This window comes from Amborella trichopoda, chromosome 4 (assembly GCF_054954075.1).
Source record: "Amborella trichopoda isolate Santa Cruz 75 chromosome 4, AtrichopodaSantaCruz75HAP2 v2.0, whole genome shotgun sequence".
NCBI lineage: Eukaryota > Viridiplantae > Streptophyta > Magnoliopsida > Amborellales > Amborellaceae > Amborella > Amborella trichopoda.
In genome coordinates this window covers 9,654,789-9,676,926 of record NC_142339.1, presented here as the reverse complement: position 1 = coordinate 9,676,926, position 22,138 = coordinate 9,654,789, and the positions used below count along the sequence as shown (strand labels likewise).

At 39.0% G+C, this 22,138-nt stretch overlaps 1 protein-coding gene across 6 annotated transcripts in view; it reads left to right on the top strand.

The window, feature by feature from the left end:
• The first annotated feature begins 3,633 nt into the window (after positions 1–3,633).
• MBD8 (methyl-CPG-binding domain 8) overlaps positions 3,634–22,138 on the top strand; it is a 30,452-nt gene continuing 11,947 nt past the window's right edge. For 2 of the 6 annotated variants that reach the window (XR_002282372.2, XM_011628262.3), the window contains exons 1-3: positions 3,742–5,156; positions 12,980–13,109; positions 13,456–14,541. Coding sequence is in view for 4 of the 6 variants with exons in the window: in XM_011628262.3 (XP_011626564.2) it covers positions 3,925–5,156; positions 12,980–13,109; positions 13,456–14,541 (2,448 nt within the window). In the remaining 2 variants the exon portion in view is untranslated. Of the gene's footprint in view, positions 5,157–12,979; positions 13,110–13,455; positions 14,542–22,138 lie in introns of all 6 variants that reach the window. The other 4 variants (XM_088864872.1, XR_016054116.1, XM_020672648.2 and 1 more) reach the window with 4 other exon arrangements.

Here is a 22,138-nt window from a genome sequence, read left to right as displayed (position 1 = left end):
TAGACGTCTCATCCAGCCATCTTATGAAATTGAAATCCCCACCAATACAGTAAGGAAAATTATAATTGGCAATAATGTCCGCAATATCTTGTAAAAAAGAAGCTTTCTTAAACGACAGATTTGGATCATATACATTAAATATTATCCACTTGAAAGAAGGAAAAGGTCCTTCTAAAATAGCATCCACACAAACAAAACAAATGAACCCCATATTACCCACAGACTATTAGAAAACCCTACTGCATCAACACCCACAAAACCAGTAGGACCTTTGCCCCAAATATCATAAAAATACCTAATTGATGGACTTAGGAGCTTGGTTTCTTATAGAAGCAAAATTTCCAGTTTATATTTTCAAACCAAAAACAAAACTTCTTACTTATGATACTCGCTCCCCAGGCTATAGACATTCCAACTAAGAACTTTCATTTGGTTTTGATGTTTCTTCGATTCTGGTAGTAGGAACAACACTAGCAGGATCAGAACTAGTATCTTCCTCCACATCAATCACTTCCTCTATGCTTCAAAAAGTGATATCGTTATCTTCCTCTCTAGCCACAAGGCGAAGCGATGAACAGGTAGGCCTTGCAACAATTTTCCCTTACTTTTAGCTCTTCTTGATTCAGAGTAGACATATTCTCCCCAGGGCCATCCTTGATTGCCATCTTCTCCTTCATAGCCGGAGACTCCACAAGTTCTTTCAATGCCCGCAAAACTTCATTTTCATAAGCATCAAAATTGACACCTATAATATTGAACATCTCCAAGTAATTCTTATCAGCATTTGTTACCTTGCTACCCTGCACAAGTTCTTTTGGTTTCTCCGACCTCTGATCATCAACTAGCAGCATCACATTCAAAGGTGGAATGAAATCAACTTTTTTCGTCTGATCAAGTATCTAATTGATCCTCAAAATAAATAGTAACTGACTCCGGATGCGGAAAAATTACTTCATGTTCCCCACCATTGTTATTAACGACAACAATATGAAGCCCATGTTCTTCAAGAGGACCTCGAGGTTCATTTACCACCTTCTTCTTATGTGCAACCTTCCTTAACGACAAATATTTTATGGCATTTTACACCTTAACAGTAGGTTTCTATGCATTCCACGTGACTTTTTCGTTTGTTTTTTCTAAAGAGCATGTTGAAGACAAACCGTCCTTAAATAGCTTATCACATACGTTATCCCTAATACCGCATCTATGTCCATCATTGCCATCCCCAAGGAGGTGTCCTTTCCCACCACCTATAATCTTCAAGGATTGTACTTTCCCAAAAGTCACGTATTCACATATTCTAATAGATTGACTTACATTTTTCCTTAGAAGACTAACTTTCCCCTTATGAAAACTAGAATTACCTTCTAAGTCCTGTATCGGCTCTTTCAAATTATCACAATAGGCAACGGTCTCGGATTGGCTTGTAAGAATTTTTGGAATTTCTTCCTTATTAATAGGCACCCACCTCTTTAATTTTTAAATTCAAATATGAAAGGACTGAGAAATAAGGTTTATCGCATCTTGTTAATCCATGTGTCCTATTAACTCCTTGAAATATGGGTTTTCCCTTTGGTCGCCATTGCTGAGCTCTTCCCTTGCATCCTACCCTAAGGAGAAATCCTTTGGGTTTATGTTATCCAATTCTATCAAACTTGATCAATTAATAACGAGTAATCCCAATGTGGGTGGATTTGGTTAGGGTATTCATACTAAGAAAGGGTTTTGATACCTCGGGAGATATATAAATATGCAAGACTCCTACTCCTATACTAGAATTAGAATGAGTTTATTAGAATATTTTATATGTAACAAGAACATTCAATCTTTTTTTCCTCTAATTTAAATTTCTGTGTTGAGAGAGTAAGCGATATACATCAATCAGTATTCGCTCTGCACTCGTCAAAACCCAAAACAACTGAATCTACTCGTAGACCTGGAAAAGCCGAATAAATTTACCAGTGGGCTTGATCAATTGGATTGCTAGTTCCGACAAGAGCGAGAAGACTAGGGGCATGTGGTGAAGCACACCCATGAAACTACTTCTACTCCAGGAACAGAATTCAAGCTCTGCATATATGAGTGGGAGTGAAGTTCTTACTTATATGGTATGGTGGATGGGCAATTGAATTTCTCGTTCCATCGCTGTTCTCGAGCTGGACAAGTCAAGCGCAAACCCTGATTTTATCCCACCTCCCTGTTCGGAGAAACAAAATGAGCTATCGACTGCAAGGAGTTGGGGCTCTACTACTAGTTGGTGAGCTGTATTCTTCTTTTCTGTATACACTTCAACCTATTCATTCTTCATTACGTTGAATTCCTAATTCTAAATCACATCACTCGCACACTTCTTCTCAATAATCAAAGGTTCCTTAACACCTTTCACATAAACATCAGTAATAAAATATTTCATATTGACAATAAATCTAATCTTTCTCAGTAATAGTGCCAAGGAATTTCTTGGACTTACTTGGTAATGGTGCCAATGAATTTCTATTTACCCTCACTCTAACATAAGAAAGATCATACCCCTTTAGAGATTCCCAATCAATTCTCAAGAAATTACCACAAAGATTTTGCCAATCTTTGAAATGTACCCAAATTCCATGCATGAAGAGGAATCCTCCACAGTCTAACCCAAAAGGCATATTTTGGTACCAAAGAGACATGGGAATTACTTCTCCAATTATCCAAGGTTAACTCACCCTCAAATGTTTGCTCACAAATACCTTATTGACCTCGATATTAAAGCGCTACCAAAAAATGAAACAATCATTCCCAAGCCACTTAACATTTGGCTCACATGAGAGATCTCATGCACATTTGGCCTAGTTTCCCAAGCCAAAAAGATCATTAGATGGAGGAAAGAGGGACCCCACAATCAAACAAGATGTCCTTGATGTACATAACTTCACATCGACAGTATCCAACACCACTGAAGGAAAATCTGTCCATGTTCGCAAAGAATCATATTGACATGATCCATTCAGATCGGACCGTTTGGAGATGAGGGATATAGGTAAAAGATATATAAGTGGGGACATATAGTAAGCTTTCCACGAAAAAAGAGAATGACTTTTTTCTTAGGTCTAGCATGGCTAACTGCATTTAGTTTGGTAAGATCAAACATGGCAAACTAAGGATTAGGCCATAAAATATGACTAGGAGGCATGCACACATGACTCGAGGCCTTGTCTAGTCCAGGTTGGGCTTGGGTTATGGACATAACAAACATGCTTGGGTGCCATCATTTTTTTCTATTTTTCCTTTTTTGGATATACTGGGCACGAAATATACTAGGCTAGGGTCAGGCTTGAGCCAACACCCCTTCGCCCTGATCCAAGCCAGTGCCGACCCTAGCAATCCGGGACGTGCATGGCCAAAAGGGAAGGGGCAAGGAGCTTTTTTTTATATGGGTGTGATTTAAGGGTTGGCAATGAGTCGGGCCGAGTCAAGCCTAGTATGGTTCGCCCTAGCCCTAACTTAGTACTAGTCCTCCTACGGCTGGCGCAAGGCCGCCCCGGCATTGAGTTGGTCAAATAAAACAAAAAAAATAAAGGAAAAATAAAAAAATTCCTAGCGAAGCGAATCATAACCGAGGCCTACTCAACCTACCCTTTGGAATGGTTGCCTGGCCCTAGCCCAGCACTTCACCAGCCCGAGCAAGCCCATGTGAAGGACCTCATGCTCGTTTTCGCGAGATGCGAATAAATCTCCCTCCATAAAAATCGTAAAGAAGAGAAATCCCGCTTCTCTGTCTTTCTTCCTGATAAATTCGCACGCCTCTCTCCCCTCCCCTTCCAGTACAATCATGCCACTCTCCCCCTTCTTTCTCCAATAATTTACCCCTCTCTCACTCTGCCTGCATTTCACTTTCCACGCACCAGAAGGGATCATTCTTTCACTCCTCCTCCCTCTTCTCTAATGGCCCTCCCATCTGATGAAAAACCAGACAACCCCCACCTCCCCATCTCCTCCATCCCTCTCATCGACCTCCGCTTTCTCTCTCAAGATGAGATCTCCTCCCTCGCCCTTCTCTCTCTACCCTCCTCCAATCCCCCCCTCACTGACATTGTAGTCCCGAAGATTGATCGCTCCATTTTCAACGAGAGCCAAGGCTCTCGAAAACAAACCTACTCTCGCCTTAGGCTCTCTCACAAGAAACAACAACAACATCAGGAGCTGCTTTCTCACGGTACCAACTCCTCTTCTCCGACTTCTCTCACTACTCGTCGAAGGGCTGGTCTTCTCTCTATCTCTAGACCTTCTCCCACCTCTCCCAAACCTCCTGCTCCATTTCCAAAGGACCCCGATAATGAACGAATTGTTCAGCTCCTACGTGAGTTATTTGCAGGTCAGGATACTACGCTTAGGGCTTCATCAGAGCCTAGTGTTGCAAATGCTAGAGTAACCAACAATGTGCATTTGGGGAATGCTAGGGTTTGGGGTGAGTCTATTGCTAGGGTTTTGGGTCAACCCAATGCTGGGGTTTCGGAAGGAGCGAATTCTAGGGCTCTGGGGGGTGTTGGGAGTGGGGTTGAATTGGGGTCTGCTGATTCTAGGGTTTCATCCAGTGGCAAGCATGGCGTGGTTGAAGGACAATCTAAAGTTTGTGATCAGCCGATCAATGAAGGTGGTTCGCATTGTGCTGCTGGTAATGCAATTAGGCCTTTTGAGCTTGGTGATAGGGTTGTCGGGGAGGCCGTGATTAGGCAGAAGAGAAGAGTTTCAAAGAAGGAAGATGCTCGAAGGAAGGGCTTGATGAGCTTGGCTGTCTTAGAAAATGGCGATAGAGGGGCCATTGATAACAATGGTTCCTCTGATTTCAATCAGACGGGAATTGGGTGCCATGGAAATGTTCGAAATGGTGATAACAAAGAAAAGATGTTGCAAAATGGTTTTGTTGAGGTTCACGCATTGGCTAGTCGAGAGTTGTTCGTGCCACATTTGAAGAAGAGAACTGCAGCTTTGGAGAATGAATTAGAATTGGTTGAATTCTTAGATGGTTTGGGTGGGGAGTGGGTGACTAAGAGGAAGAAGAGGAAGATGGTGGACGCTAGTGATTTTGGGGATGGGTTGCCTGATGGCTGGAAGGTTATATTGGGGATTCGAAAGAAGGAAGGCAAGCTTTTCATAGATTGTCGCAAATATATAAGGTTTTTTTTGCTTTCACTTTGTACGCTTGTTAGAATCTTTTATAGTTCGGATGTTTTTTTTTTAAATTTGAACAATCCTAAGGATCACTGTTTTTTGTTCATTTAATTTAACTAGATGTATCTGATGGGCTTTTCTGATGGCTGCTCTACTAAACATTACTTTATTTGTTGTAGAAAGAGACTAAACAGAAGTTGTTACCATTAAAAAAAAAAAGGAAAAAAAAGAGAAAAAGGTTATATAGAACTTGTTGTGCCTAGAATTGTAGATAGGTTGTGCTCAGGTTGAGAATCCATGTCCATGTTTTGTATAATGTTTTTTTATTTGTAACTTTGTTCTCGTTCAATAACTTCAGCCTCATTCAACTCTGGGCTGAAAGAGGACAAAAGTTGATGTTTGACCAATGTAACCCTACACAAGTAATAGCAACTTGACTAATTGTATGGCGACAGAAGAAGTGAATTAGGGTTAAGTTAGGAGTTATAATTGGGTTCATATTCGATTGGGTTTATTGGTTAGTTTATAGATCCTATTTGAGTTAGGATTCTGCTTGAAATTGGAGTCCTAGGAGGTTTTGGAGTATTGTAAAATTTAGAACAGCAGGGTTTTGAGGATATCAAAGTCTTCCAATTCGAAAAAGACATGGAAATAGGGGGTCTAAATAAAATACAATTGTGGCTAAAGTGAGGGAGAACTGTGTGGTGCTTATTCAAATGAGCTCATCAATATCCACTTCATATTAAAGAGTAAAGTTAAATTAATTATATGCAACAGCCACATGCACTGTAGGTTGACAGTTTCATCGATACACAAGAATTAAAAAAGAAGTCCAATATAAAAATACAATGGTCTAACCTCTACAACCAATAGGAGCAATGTGTAGGTAGGGGTACATTAGCACCCTCGTTGTTAGGAAAGAGATCCTTCCCAAACATCCATGTGATTTTGGACGTGGTAGCCCCTACCTAAAATCGTCAAGGGTTGTCCATCCTCATGCTCAGTGCCACCTTGGATCTGTCGACCACTGCTTGGCGTTTCCCTTCACTTCCATATCATCTTGGCCTTTCTCAGTTTCCTCCAGTGGTGCAACTTGCTATTGTCTCCTTGGTGGCCTCCTAGTCTTGCTTCTCTTTTAGCTCTAGACCATCTTCTTGTTCAAGGTCCTTTTGTTAATGATTGGTTCTAGATAGCTTGGAACATACGTTGCTTAACTTGCAAACACATTTGGAAAGCTTGCATATCACCTTGAATTTGGGTGAGTTCATATTTTATGCCATCAATATCTCTTGCCATCTCCTTCCCCACATTCCACCCAACCCTTACCCTTCTCTGACAGCTTCACCCCATGCTGCCATGTTGGATCCTCCGTTGGAGTCGACATCTCCTCTTAGAAAAGATAAATTACTGACTATCAACGACTTTCAAAGTATATCACGTTAGCCACATTAAGTCAAGAAAAAAAATATTTTAAGTTAAAAAGTACATCTATAGAGCATCTTTTTTATGGATCAAAGCATAAAAATTAATTTACCGAATTGATTTGAGAGAAAACACCATATGTATGGCTTGGCAAGTTGACCCAACCTGGGTTGAACTCTGGACCCAATTACTGAACCTGGCAAGTTGGTCCAAGTCTACTTTACCTAGACCCAATTCAGGTTCGTTTGGGTCTCGATTTAGCCTGAAACATGCTGGGTGGGGGTCAGGTTCGACCTGATCCAGTTCATAATACATATCTCTTTCCGTAGTTGGGGGGTGATGCAAATAAAAATTGGGGTTGTCAAGATTTTATTTTTAATTTTATTTAATGGATTAACTTTTGTTTTAGTGAATAGGGTAGTATGTGAGTTGTTTTAGGGATAGGGTAGTGCGTGAGTTGTTTTGGGGATATAGTTTGTTTTAGTATTAAGCAAAGGATTAAGTTGGTTTTAAAGAGATAAATGTTATTTAGGTTTAGTTAGGATAAAACTTACTTGCGATGGCTTGATAAGGGAGACATGTGTTTTGAGGTGGTTTGATAAGGGAGACATGAGTTTGAGAGAGAGATTATTTTTGTGGGTTTTTGTTATTTATTTATTTATTTTTCTTCTAATTGTATTTAAAGGGAAGAAGTCCCTCATTATAAAGAGATAAGAGAATTGGTGATTCAGTAAATAATTGATCTTGTGAAAAGATCTTTTGGGGTGGATTCATATACAGACCTTGAGAGAGGGTATACTCTCTTACCCTTTATTGTTATTTTTATTTTAATTATTTCTTCTCTCCATCTCCCTTGCATCAGTTGGTATCAGAGCAAGTAAGATCCTGCTATTGCAATGCCACCGAAAGCTAATCCTGCTATAGATGATCTCCTGGGACAAGTTTTAGAAAATTTGAACAAAATGATGGAGGATGTTCAAACCGAAGTTCGTGAAATGAATCAACATCTACAGCAGTTGGAGAATCTTATTATTCAAAAAGAGGGTGCTCGCAACCATGAAGATCCGACACTAGATTTCGTTGTATCGATGAATTGAGGCCCACGACTTCCTAGGGGTACCGATTCTAAATGTGACGATCGTATTGTGATGCAAGAATCAAGATCTGAGGAGCATCTACATGATTTTGGTATTCAACTCAATCTTCTCAAGTTTTACGAAGAACTTGAAAAAGAAAAAAAATCACGATTGAGCTCGAGATCCCAGTGTTTTACTTTGAGATAAGCACAAAGTATTTGATAAATCGGTTTATTGAAGAAAAAAGTATTGAGGCGCATGGTGAGACTACATCACAAATTATTTGATTGGCCTCTGCAAGCTGTAAGCTTGAGGTCGAGCTTCTCCCAACCCTAGGAGAATAATGTAAATAAAAATTGGGGTTATCAAAATTTTATTTTTATTTTCTCTAATAGATTAATTTTTCTTTTAATGAATAGGTTAGTGCGCGAGTTGTTTTGGGGATAGGGAAGTGCGTGAGTTTTTTTGGGGATGTGGTTAATTTTAATATTAGGCAAATGATTAAGTTCGTTTTAAAGAGATAAATGTTAATAAGGTTTAGTTAGGATAAGGCTTACTTGAGATGGTTTGATAAGGGAGACGTGAGTTTGAGAGAGAAATTATTTTTGTGGGTTTCTATTATTTATTTATTTATTTTCTAAGTGTATTTAAAGGGAAGAAGTCTCTCATTGTAAAGAGGGAAGCGAATTGGTGATTAAGTAAAGAGTTGATTTTGTGAAAGATCTTTTGGGGTGGATTCCTTCTCAAACCTTGAGAGGGTGTAATCTCTCACCATTTATTGTTATTTTTATTTTAATTATTTTTTCCCTCCATCTTCCTTGCATCAAGAGGTTTTTGGGCTCATCAAGTTGATGAGTTTGACTGACTTGAGCATGTCCACTGCTAACATTGATTATGAGGGTTGAAGTTGCAGAGGATTTGCAAAGTCCTGCAAAATGAATTTTAAGTAATGAGACATGAATATGGCTAACTTAGGCTTATGGCATATGGGTGGTAATGGATTTGAGAATGAGCTTGGGACGGGTCAACTTGAAGGAGTAGATATAGGGTGACCAATTCAATAACGGATTAAAAAAAAAAGAAACAAAAAAACAAACGCAAGAAGGACTCACATGGTTTGAGACAATTAGAAGTAAGGAGGAAGAGAAAGGGGTGCCACGACAAAAAGGGATGGAGAATGTATGTGCAATCTTTGTAGAATAGTCACATATTGATTTGTTGTTTTCTATTGTATCAATAGTAAAGCTTTCATTATTTTATGTAACGATCACAATTATGACTTGGGGATAGTGAAGACTGTAAGAGGAGCTTCAACATTGATCAAATCACATGCCCTTGTTGAATTAGAGAAGGTCTGATAAAGACCACCTTATTTACACCCTTAGAATGCTTTCCATGCTTGAGAAAGCTAGGGCTGATGAGTTGAGTGTCTAGAAATTGTATGGAACCTTGAACCCCCCTCGGCCACTGTCAAAGATCTTGAACTTCATCCCTAGAAATTATTTGATAGACTAAGTGATTCAAATGGGATAAACTTAATTGGACCCTAAATTATTACCTGATCGTGATGATCATAGTCTATGCAAGCCTTGTAGAAGACATCACCTAGAAGGGGGTTTAATACGTGGATTGAAGGTTGTTTATCTCAAGGGTTGCCAATCGATGTCAACGCTAGCCTGATTTATACCATAATTCCCAAGCAATGTTAAAAAATTCGACAGCCCAAATTGCTAAATCGCCTAGGTAGAACTTAGGAGGGGCACTTAGGTGGCTTGCATCTAGGCGCCTGCCTAGGTGGGCAAGGCGCCGCCTATGCAGTACAGTCAAGGTGGTTGCCTAGGCGCCGCCTCGATGCATGTTGTTGAGGGTTGAAAAATGCCCTCGGCTAGGTCAAAATTAGTAATGTCCCCCCCAAAAAAGGGGGGAAAAGGGGTTTGGGGGTATTCTAATACCCCCACAACCTAATTCGCTGCTCTTATAGATATTAAAACTCTCTAAAAACCTTGAATATGTGATTTATTGAAAGATTGATAAAATTTTGATTTTTTCAATTTCAAAACAAAGGCAATAGTTCGTGGGTGTTTTTGGAGGTTCCAGTCCGATTTTGAGGACTTTTGGCGGCCCAATAAATCAGGTATGTGCCAACGTCGATATGATCTTGATATTTTTAAAGCATTAACAAAGACGAGGTTTTCTACAATGACATTTGGGATTTCAAGCATTTTAATGTCTTACAATCTCGTTGAGTCTTTATATCTGTAAATCTGTTATGTGATTGTAATATTATGCTTCTTCTATTTCAGGAGGCATTTGGGGCTCTAAAATTGCCTTGAATTCCTTTGTCTTTTTTGTTTGGAGTAGGGGGGTGGCGGGGGCACGGGGTGGGTGTTGTTTTTGGTGAGGACCCCCTTTCCCGGGCGGGGGTCTAGGCCCCCAAAATGCCTAGGCACCCACCTGCACTTTTTTGAACATTGTTACCAAGTTGGGGAAATAAAAATGTATCACTAAACAATAACATCAGTATTAAATCAGTTTTGGGTCAAAAAATAAGAGCCAAAAAGATCTGTGCAAAAATGGGGATTGCCAAAAAATTAAGTTAAAAAAAAAGTACGGACTCTTTCTTATTTTATTCATAAAGTCAGAGCATAGAAATGAGATTTGTATATACGTCATGAAATTAAGTTGCCATTTGCAAAGGGAGGATGCAATGATTATATTGTTAGGATACAAGAAAGTAACTAAACAATAGTTTTATGCCCATGACTTTGTATCAGTTTTAAATCAGGGTTTTTTTCTTTTGAAATTTTTTTAATTGCAGACTTGCTAAACACGGTTTATACTTCTCATTGAAAGAAAATATTTGGAGTTTAGTTAAAGATGTTACAATATTTTTAAATTTGATGGTTAATTGAACTTCCATTTGAGCTGAAAATCAACGTGCAAGTATTTTTCTCTTTTTTCTTTTCAAACACCAAAGGGAGGTGGTAGAGGTTGTTAAACAGGCTGTTCTTAAGACCAAAGAAAGATTGTCTTGGTACTTACTCAACAGCTGAAGCATTGTAAGATTGTTAAGCAGCTCATATTGCTGTCAAAGACCACAATGCTTGCAGTTTAAGAGTCAATATGTCCTATTCCATCACCATCAGATTCTCTTACTGTGGCCGTGGCAAAGAAAGATACAACCAATGTTCAAGTGTTGAGGTGATGGGGCCATCTACTGAAGACCAAATGGTGGGGATGGGATTTTTCTTGGCTACTATGAGGCAAGCCGCTGATCAACTCACCCACCAATGGTTCAGAAGCATGTGAAAGGGATGTACGATGTAACAAAGGGTGCCATCCTAGTCATCACACAAAGCATTGGTTTCAGGTTGAAGACAAGGTTCGCTAGTACTTGCTGCCAGAAATTTTGTGTGTATACTGGAAATGATAGTTCCATAATTAAGCTGACTGGTACCCTATAAGAGTGGAAGCATGGTTTTTCCCACTTGGTACAAAAAGATTTTGAGGGACCGAAAGCCTCCTTATGGAAGAGGCCTGAGCCGGATACGAATCTGGTCAAAAAAAAAAAAGAAAAAAGAAAAAAACATAGATAAGAAAAAAATTGAGGTATAGGGTGAGTTTGTGGGAACTTAGGAAACTCAACGCATGCCCTTGTTATGGAGGTTTCAATTATCAGGTCTTAGAAGAAAGCCTGCATCTTTTCTATATTTGGGCAGACTTTTCTCCGGGAAAGGAGGAGGAGAAAAGTAGAAGACAATGATAGCCAATCCTACTTTTCTCTTTCTAGAATAAGAGAAAAGAGAAAGAAGAGAAGAAATTAGCGAACAAGTTCCAATCCCATTTTTGTTTTTAGAGAAATGTAGGGAAAGAGAGGGAAATTGAGGAGTCTTTATTGACTAAAGAAACTAATATCTAGGTGGGTGAGTGGTTTGGAATTTGCCTTTTGTGATCCCTTCATTAATCTCATGGTGTCATTTTGTGAAAAATGTGCCCTTGGATATTTCCTTTCTGGAATTTTATCACGATAAAAGGAATTCATGCCTTTACTTTTTCTTGCAGTTGGTTTTGCCTTTTGTATTCAATAAGCCTTGTGCATACGAAAAGACATGATACATAAATGATTTAGTGTCCATTTATGATTAGACCATTCGGATCAATTTTTGTTACAAATGGGAGATTTTGAAACCAATTGCCTGCCTAGGTGCTGGTTTCTTGAGTCAAGAAATCCTCTTTCCCAAAATTTCTTTGAGAATAATTATGGAATTAGAGATCCTTCACTGATTTTGTTTTTTTTGCTTCTTCCCTGATTTCTTCCCTCTTTTTTTTTAAATATTGCAGCCTAATCTGTGTTTTTCTCCCTTGCTGCTTTGCACTTTTCTAGAAAGCCGTTTTACAATTCTTTCCCTTGGAGGGAATTCTGACCAACTATAGAAAAGGCATCAGTTTAGCACCCCACCTCCGGCACATACACAGCCCCCTTCCCTCTCTGTCTCTCTTGCCCCTTTCTATTGGATTTTGAGTCCCCAGAAAATAGGGGTGTGGGTGGAGTTTCCTAATTTCCAATGTACTCTCCTCTATCCTATGTCTTTTTTGTTTTCTATTTCTTTTTCCATTGTCTTTTATTGGAAATTTTCCAAATCACAAAGCCCATGTGACCAATGCATTGTCCTAAACCCTAAACCCTAAAGCTCAAGAATCATTCCTTATAGAGATGCACCTTAAGATGATTATTTTTTCTCTTTCCATTAATTTTAAAGTAGCACATGGTTAAAAGAAACATCTTCCAAAGCCATCAGGCTAAGACTTTGGTAGTCTAAACTGCCAATAGGAACATCAGTATTAGCTTGGCACCACTTTTGAAATACTTGCTCAACATGGAGGAGATGATCTTAATTGGATGGAGCCTCAAAGGCTTACCCCAATGGATATGTGAGAGCGGCATCATTCATGATGCAATTAAGGTAGAGGGAAGACTCTCACAAGGGGTGCTAGTAGGGCTGTTGATGCTGTAGCTAGAGAATGGTTCTTTAGAGAATTCTTTTTGTTTTTTTTTTTTGGGAGGGGTGGGGGAGAACTTGACTGGATGCTAATCCCTTATCCAAATTTTAATCTGCGTGTAGCAGTCGATACAATCCTCTTGACCTTGCTCTATTTACTCACACTATTTGGAGTGAAATTTTTATATTTAAGGATAACATAATTTATTTGAAATAAATTGTTCTGATTATGTGTTTGTGCTGCTTTGTGCCTTCAATTGTCTAATATCTTCTTAGTGTGGTGCTATGTGCAAACCCTAATACTTTGTTTCCTAATATTGTGCATTGAAGCCCTACTGGCCAGAAGTTTGCAACTTGCAAGGAAGTTACGGCTCATTTGCTTTCCGAGCCCCAAGATGGGAGTCTGGCAGTTTCTGCTCGTATAGAGGAAAATATGAGTGGCAATAGCATGCGCACAAGAGTAAGCTTCATCTCCCAACACACCCCACTAAAAAAAAGCAAAAGAAAAGGAAAGGACCAAGTGTGAATATTTGGCTAAATTTCTCAAAGGGAAGATTTCTTTAATCCCTTGCAGTATAGAACAAGTATAATCCATGGATTTATTACCGTTGAAATGATGGATGGTGATGGCAAATTAGCGGTATCCGCCAGAATACGGCATGATTCCAATGGTGGATTCCTCTCCCCTTCCGTCACCATTCATCATTTCAATTGATCCAATTGACTGTGGTTTCTCTATTGTGCGTTGGATTACAGTCTACTTTCCATTCCTAAACGTTCCTTTCTTACTGTCCAATCATGTGCAGCAGATTTCAGGTGCCACTCACAGCTCAATGAAAGTCCCAGCTCCACAAACAAAGGAACCCAAATGCAATGGTTCTATCTTAAAAGACAGTGGAAAGCAAATTATTTCACATCAAGTGGATAACCCGATTAAGCTTACTCTCGAGTGTCGCAAATGCAATCTGAATTTTAACAGCAAGGAAGTGTATATGCATCACCTGCTCGCTGTTCACCAGAGAAAATCAAAGAGATGTCGACTTGGTAAATCCCTTGGTGAAGGCGTATTGATAGAAGATGGCAAGTATGTGTGCCAAATATGCCACAAGGTTTTCGGAGAGAAGCATCGTTACAATGGCCATGTTGGGGTTCATGTGAGAAATTATTTTAAGAGCCTCGAAGCCTCTCAAGACCAGGCCATGATTGATAAGCCAATTGCGGCATCATCATTGGATGTTGGCAAGCCACAAATTTCAGATGGTAAACAAGAAAACAGTAGCGAGAGCATAGAAGGTGATGGGAATTCAGACAGAATGCCATCGGAAGATAATCTTGGAGCTTTGTTGAGTAAATCTAGTGATGAGCCATGTGATGATCTCAAGATGGCTACTACTGACAATCTCAAGAAGATTAGCGAAAAAAGTGATGTGGATAGTGATGAAAATTGTGGAGTAGCATTGGTTACCGAGCATAATGGTGGAAGTTCTTGTGAAACTGGACTTTTATCTTGTAATTTGAAGGGAACCAGTACGATTGGAGAGAATTATAAATCTGGCTTTGAGAGGGAAAGCAGTACTGGGAATGGGTCGGTAATTGAATCTTGTATTGAGCAAACTGGTGATCTAGGGACTTGTGAAAATGTTATGTCAGTTTTGAAGAGAATTGCACTTGAGGAACGGGACAAAGCCTGTAATTTAGAGGGTAGTGTGTTGGAAAGCTGCTCCATTGAAGCTGGAAAAGATGCAACATTGAGCACCGTTGATAATTTGGTTGCTAATGGCGATGAAAGAGGCGTTACACGGAACAAGGTGTTGGGTGACCCATCATCAGCTCTGGCACAGTCATCTGGCAATGGAGAGTTTCTGTCTTCTCTTAACATGATATCAGATAAGGTATGTTGGTTTCTTCTACTTATGCTCAATCCTAGTTAAACTGATTTTTTTCGAGGAAGATTAAATCAGTGGCCCGAAATTTGGAACACGTGCAGTTATATTGCAGTTGCTCTGGGAATTCCGACCTTAGAGCAGTGCCTGTGCAGGTCACTTTTTCTTTTTGAAAGAGCATGCGACTCCTCAGCTAATTTCTAACATACCATTATTTGTTTGGTATTTTGAGTACCAGACCTGGGATGAAATTGTCATTCAGACAAAATGACCTGTCCATCTACTGCTTTCATATTTTACTTTCTTGGAGCACATGATTTATGCAGGTCTTTCCTGCATTTTTTAAAATTTCCCCGTTTCCCTCTTTTCTTTTTCTTAATAAATGGCACATTGAAATTGAGCGACTCAATGAAGGACCTGAGAGAAAGAGCTCCAAACCACTAGGTTACATGATTCACCAATCACTTCCACCTTGGCAGGGCTCTATTGTGAGGATGGGGTACCAAGTTGGATAGACTTGGTTAAATAGAAGAAAAGGCTATACTATGTACATTCAAAACTTTGCTTTAAATATCCATGCTCATGAAGAATTGAACTTGCTGCATATTAGCAAAACACATCAAAACGAGAACCATTCATATAACCATTTCCTTGAAAATCCTTTTATAGGTGTAATGCTTCTCTTTATGAAGAGGACCTTGGAATTTTTTTGAAGACTGATTTTTTTATATCCAAGGGACGAACCATGTAATCTAATTATTTATTATTATAGAATAAACAGAGAATTAAGGAATCTAGGATGTACATATTCAGAAAGTTTATTCCTTCACAGCATCTTGTTGAACATACGCCTTTTACTCATCTATCTTAGCCACTCAGGCCTCATTTTTAGGTGGAATGATATTGCGCCTAGTTTTAATTTTGAGTCTTTTAAGCATATGCCGTTGCTTAGTTGTGGCTTTCCATTACCTTTGTAATTTTATTTCTCCTAGAGCCTGGTTTGCATGCTTTATTTGTAATAAATTATTGTATCTTGTAACCACCAATTGTATAATAAATTTCTTGGCTTTTGCATCCTCACAATCCAAAGAATTACCCTGTTAGTTCAGGTATATTTTTGCCATGGTCGGTACTGTATAACCATGGTGAAAACTTGCGTTGCATGGTCAAAATACCTAACTGTAATGAAAATGCCTCCTGTCAAAATGAATGACCTAGTTCTAAAATCATCATTTATGTCTAAACTGCATTAATCAAGGTTAGAACTGTTATGAGGTCAAAAACTTTAGAGTTGGAAACAGAGGTTAGTGTTTGATTACATATTTGTCAAATGATATTCGCAACTCTAGGTTTTTAAATGGAACTTAGACCTCCACTTTTTGGAGTATGACTGTGTTCGAAAGAGGAAAATGTAAACTTTTCTAAGACTCAAACAAACCTTTTTTTTTGGACCTTAAGGCATAAGATGCTCTCATTGTCTTTGAGGTATTTTATTTCCTGGACTTTGAAAATCCAAGATCTAATCAGATTGTCACAAGAATACCTGCAGGGCACAACCATGCCCTGTGAAGCACTGTGTAGACTTCTATGAGTTGCATGATGAAGAAACATTTTTTGAAAACACAGTTTATTGTGTTGATTTCCCTTGGAACTGACCTGGTTTGGGCCGCTCCAATTTGGTCCAAGTTTGAAGGAATTGATTTAAATAAATCTCAAGATAATAAGCTTTTCTGAATAATTGTGGTGTAAAATTGCTACTGTTAGTTAACCATGCCAAAAACGTAAACATGTATAAATTTTGAAAAATCGATTGCAAATAGGTATTTATAAAGAGATTTTGGATAACTGTAGTGAAAAGCTATTTAACTGTTGAAACGGTGGAGGATACATGGCAATCATGTGATAGTGACATGTGTAGGACATGTGGCTATTCTCTTGGATTGCAAGGATAGTTTAAGTCGTTATTCTCAGCTGACCACGGTGAAAAAGCTGTAGTTTAACTGTGGCCAAAAGTTGGGATACTTTAGATAAGTCTTTGGATAGCTCATACAAACTCATCAGTGAAGAGTTATCTAATTTCGTTATTAACCGCGATCAAAAGTTGATGAAAAGGTTCGGTTGGCCGAAAGATAGGCTTTGGCTCAATTGTCAACCTCAACTTAAGCCTTGGCCATGGCCATAGCCACGTCTTTGCTTGATTTAGCTGGTTGGCAAGGCATGCAGGTGTGCATGTCTTTTAAGCACAGACGCCAATTGAAAGCACCCAGTGAAGTCTCTCTCTCTCTTTTAGGCCCTCATAGGGTCGAGAAAATTTCCCACTTATAAAGCCATAAAGAAGCTTGTCTCTCGCAATTATGGGAGCGAGAGATAGAGTGCGGGCTTGGGATCTATCCATGGCTAACCCTTCCTTGGTAGCCCTTGTGAATGTTGTTCGGGGAGTAGCTTGTGCATAGTTGTTGGGATCAGGAGCAAGCGTGATCGGGAGCAGGAATGGGGAGTCATGAAAGGCCAGAAGATCCTTATGGTTATGAGCATCGTCTAACAATGCATATGTTGGGGATCGAGATTCACAAATGTTAGGGATCTCGATCCCATATTTTTGGGGGGCTCGATCCAAACCTTTTGGGATCTCCATCCCAATATTTTGGGGGATCTTGCTTCCAACCTTAAAGATTATACATAATCTAGGATTTTACATCCTTTTTAAAGTAGGGATCTCTTTATTTATCGCCTATAAGCAAAACAACTATATTGAAAGCATAGTTGCATACGTACCCAACTATAAGTAAAGAAAATCATCAGTTTGGTTGGTATCTTGGTCGTTGAAGGGGGGATCAAGATAGCTAAGATATGGGGATCGAGGTACCTACCAATGAGAATTAAGATCCCAAAATTTAAAATAAGATCCCTTTCCTGGAGTGATGGAGCAGGATAACCACCTAGGTTGGGAGATCCCAGCACACACACACATACTCACTCAAGAGAGAGAGAGAGAGAGAGAGAGAGAGAGTGAGAGAGAAAACTAAGAATGATCTGCTATAGTGTTTAAAAATTGAATTTAATGTGGATTGGGGCACTCATTGATTTGAGTTAGCTTAGTTGCCTCTCTGGTTCCTAAGCCGGCTTTCGATTTTCGGTTAATCGGACTGAATGATGTCAAAAAGAAGAAAAACATGAAAAAAATAAGAAAATCGCCATGGGATTTATCAATCATCTGAGTCCCTATAATGAATAGAGTGATTGACTAAAATGAATTGCTCGGGTTCTGGACAATTCAAGTGATTACTTAGTTGAGGACCATCCAAACAAGCGATGCCCAATGTGCAAGCTGGCTTGGGTGGTCCTGAGTCGGTGTGCCAGTAGTTAACCACTAATGCAGACTACGATTGTGAACACAGAAAGCAAAACTAGTCTACATATTGTATTCAGCTTCTAAAATCCTTGAAACTTAAAATGCCCCAGAAGCTCCACCTCCTCCCTCCCTCTTTCTTGCTAACCATGTCCTTGTATTATGTGAGTCCAACAATATAGATCTCTAGCCTCATCTCTTTATCGTTTGATCAGCCTTTGACCATGGTTAACAGAGAGGTTGAATATATATCTCTAGCTTCATATGTCTGCCGCTTGATCAGCCTTTGACCATGGTTAATAGAGATGTTGAATAAATTTTCACTGCGGTTAAGATATTGTAAGCCTAATTAGACCCTTCTCCGGAAGTACCCCTTTCAAAGAATAATGACTTCTTGCTACGATTTTAAGTTCTTCCATAATTTCCCTCTCCTCGCTATCTTAGAGCCTTAACCTGTACCACACTTTCATGACACGTGCTGACACGACTGTCATGTGTCTTCCACGGTTTCAACAACCAATAGTTTCTCACCATGGTTGTCCAATATCTCTTTAAATGCCCCTTTGAAATCATTATTTAGATTTTTTTCCCTAGTTTTATGTTTTCACTGCAGTTAGTTGATAGTAGTGATTTTTTGCCGTAGTTAACTAGAAAAGCTCTTGTATCTTGAGATTTATCCAGCCAAATTGCTTTAAACTTAAACCAAATTGAAGCTTGACCCAAGTGAAGTCTATTCAATGGCATCAACAGAAGAAATTGCATTTTTCAAAGACTTTTCTTGAACATGCAATTCAAGAAGTCTACATATTGTTTCACAAGGCTTGGTTATATAGTGTAGGTATTCTTTACAACCCAAGTGCATATTGGATTGTCCAAGTCTGGCGCATCAAATGCCTCGAAGACGGGGAGAGCATCTCATCCTTCTGCGTCCACCTAATAAAATGAGCAGTTCCATTGAAGCTAAGACCCTACAAAATCAGCATACTCAGTTTTTGTATTACAATGCCTATTTTAAAACTAATGAAAATTATTATGAAAATTGTACTTGATATTTTGAATGGGAATTGTTTTTTTTTTTGAAGGAAAAATTCATTCACTGCCTATCTAATCATATCCTTGTTTGGATGAGTTGTCAAGATAGATTTTAGGTACAACATACCTTGTTTTTCGATTTTTTTGATAAATGAAATACATTACAATTAACAATTAAAAAAACACATCTTGTTTTCTATTAGATTGCATCTGGAACCCTTGAACGCTTGTTTTTTGCATCAATGCTCATGCAAATCATTATGTTATTCTTATTTTATGAACGGTATGTTGTATTTTGCTTTGGTTAATACTAAGTATTATTTTAAAATAATATCTCCTTTTAATATGGTGTTTTGGAAAGTGTGTTGTCTTATTTGTAGAGACAAAAGTAGTGGGTTGTTTATTTGACATTGGAGAATGGGATGATAGAAGCGTTCCTTAAAAATGAGTTTATCCTCTTCACTTATATTCTAAGACCAATGAGAGAGAAAAACTATGCAGAGCACGCATAGCGTGTGAATGTGCACACGAGTGTGCAAGGGTGCAAAGGCGCTTGATGGCACATTTGCACTTTAAGGGCCGGGCTCGGGGCTCAAATTTCTTTTGATTGTGACGAGAAACTTCTTCGGTCCTTTAGTGGATGTAAGGGCATTCCAGTAATTTGGCTCTGGTGGATTGGTGCACTTCGGTGAACTGTGGCCCACTTGTGCATATGCGTGGCTCTAGTGGATTAGTGCTCTATAATGTATTGTGCCCCACTGGTAAAGATGTGCGGTTTTGGTGGATTGGTACCCACTCGTGATTTGTGCTCCATCGGCAGAGGCGTATAGAGCTTGCTTTGGTTGGTTTCTCAGAACTCGAAGAGACACCGTGTGACTGTTGGCTATCCTGCTGCTTGTCACTTGCAACAGGTGTGCCGCTCTGATGGTTGACATTTTGAGAGATGCAATTCTTGGCCTAATGTGTACTCGAACTGTCACATAGAGTAGGTCAAACGATGCTTTCTTTTTTTAGAAATAAGGACTTCTTTCCTCTAGTTTGTGCATACACATACACTTGAAGTTTCTACTTTCAAAAGTGTTTTGTGAGAACTTTTCTCTCTAGATAGAGAACTTTGGTTTCCTCAGAAAAAAAAAAAGGTAGAGACAACTTTGGTGCTCTAGATCTCACAACACTTGTTCATTTGTATTGGTGCGATAGTATTCACAATCCTCTACTTTCAAGTATCTCGAGGAAATTTGACTAGGGCAAACATTATCTTGAGACAACAATCTATCGTGCCTGAAATCAGAGAGATTGAAACTTATTTTGCTTCATTCATCATTTATTTTTGTCCTGTTTCCTTCATTGCCAACAATTCAAGACAATATTTCGGGTGAAACTTGGAGTCTTTGAAAGATATGAACATTGGCCGCTTTGATGGGTCGAATTTTTGGAGGAGGCAACAAGAGCTCTTATTTTTTATGACCACGCTCAAGGTGACTTATATCCTCATTGATCCTATGCTGGAGGAGCCACCACAAGTGGAAGGGGAGACGACAAAATAAACACATTAGCGAAAGAAGTTGAAACTTCTCCGGAAGTGGATGGAAGATGACTTCATATGCAAGGGACACATCCCCAACACACTCATAGACCACATCTTCGACATATATGGGTCTTTGTCCACAACGAAAGAAGCGTGAAACAAGTTTGAATCAAGTGTAAGAACGAAAAGGTAGGTAACTAAAGATTTCTATTTCCAATTACCTTTACTTTAAATCTACTGAAAATAAGCTTATACACAATATAGGCTAAGGGTGATGGATGTCTGCATAAAGAGAAGAGATGGAAGAGGAGTGAAATTAGCAAAAGAAGGAAAATGGAATTCTAAGCACGAAGTTAATGTTATATGGAATGAGATGGCTAATTGTATGAAGAAAGTGGCAAAAGAGGTTTTAGCATAATCTAAAGGGAAAAGAAATTCCGATAGGGAAACTTGGTGGTGGAGTGATGAGGTTTAGACAGCTATTAGTGAAAAAGATCATGTTATAAAACTTGGAAATGTAATAGAAATGATCAAAATTAAAAAAAATATAAAAATATTGAGAAAAACACTAAAGATAATAGTAAAGCTAAACATAAGGTATCTAATGATCTATACAATAAACTGGGGACAAGAGAAGGTGAAAAAGATGTCTTAAAGCAGTATGAACCTTGTATCTTAGTAAATTTCTCCTCTGACCTGCATTGGAACCATAAACATAACATTTAATAGCAGCTCAGGTAAGTTTCTACCTAAAGTAATTGCATTTTTTGAGATTTAATATTAAGCGGACATTCCCCTCCAACTTTAAGGAGCAAATTGATGATCTTTCAGCTACTATCCACACCCTTGATAGTTTGGAAGAATCTCAGGTACCCACAACCTAGGAAAGGTCCAATAGGTTCAATGCTGAGCTTAACCTTCATGGAACCCTTAAACTTCAAGAAACCTATTGGTACCAGAGATCTAGGATAAAGTGGCTAAAACTAGGAGATCGAGATACAACCTTCTTCCACAAGATGGCTAGCTCTAGAAGAAAAACACAAGTCTGTCTTAGATATTCCAAAGGACAAGGCCCCAGGATCAGATGGGTTCCGTATTGTTATTTTTCCAACAGTTCTGGGAGATTGCTGCCCCAGATCTTTTAGCCTTCTTTGCTAGGGGCCGCCTCAATTCGGCCCTTGCACGTTTATAGCATTGTTAAATAAAAAAGAAAGAAGAGAGAAACAAACTTGGAGTTGGCGCCTATTGCTTGCTTACCAAGCTATCCTGGCAACTTCAGTTCTATTGATTTTTCATCTGAACTTCTTATTTTAAAAACTACAAAATTATCAAAATGAAAGACGATCGATTATTTGTAAGATACCGCCTATATTATTAAATCTATTTTGGTTTGCCCTCTCCCCCCAATCAATCGATCTTTAAAATGAGGCGGGTTAGGAATGACAGGAAAAAGAGGTTCTATAGGCTTCGAATTTCTTGTTCCTTATAAGACAGGAGTACCCATCTCTCGACCAGGTAGGCAAGGCTTTGAAAGAGAAAATGGAGACCTTGCCTTCAAGAGGTTTTCTCCTCTGTAGTCTCTCCCAACCAATCTATTTTTTTAGCTACTAGACAGACCTAAGACAGGGCCCTCTCGACCCATGAGGCTTTACATTTTAGAGCCCTCTCTGGATAGAAAGGTCTTATCATCAAACTAA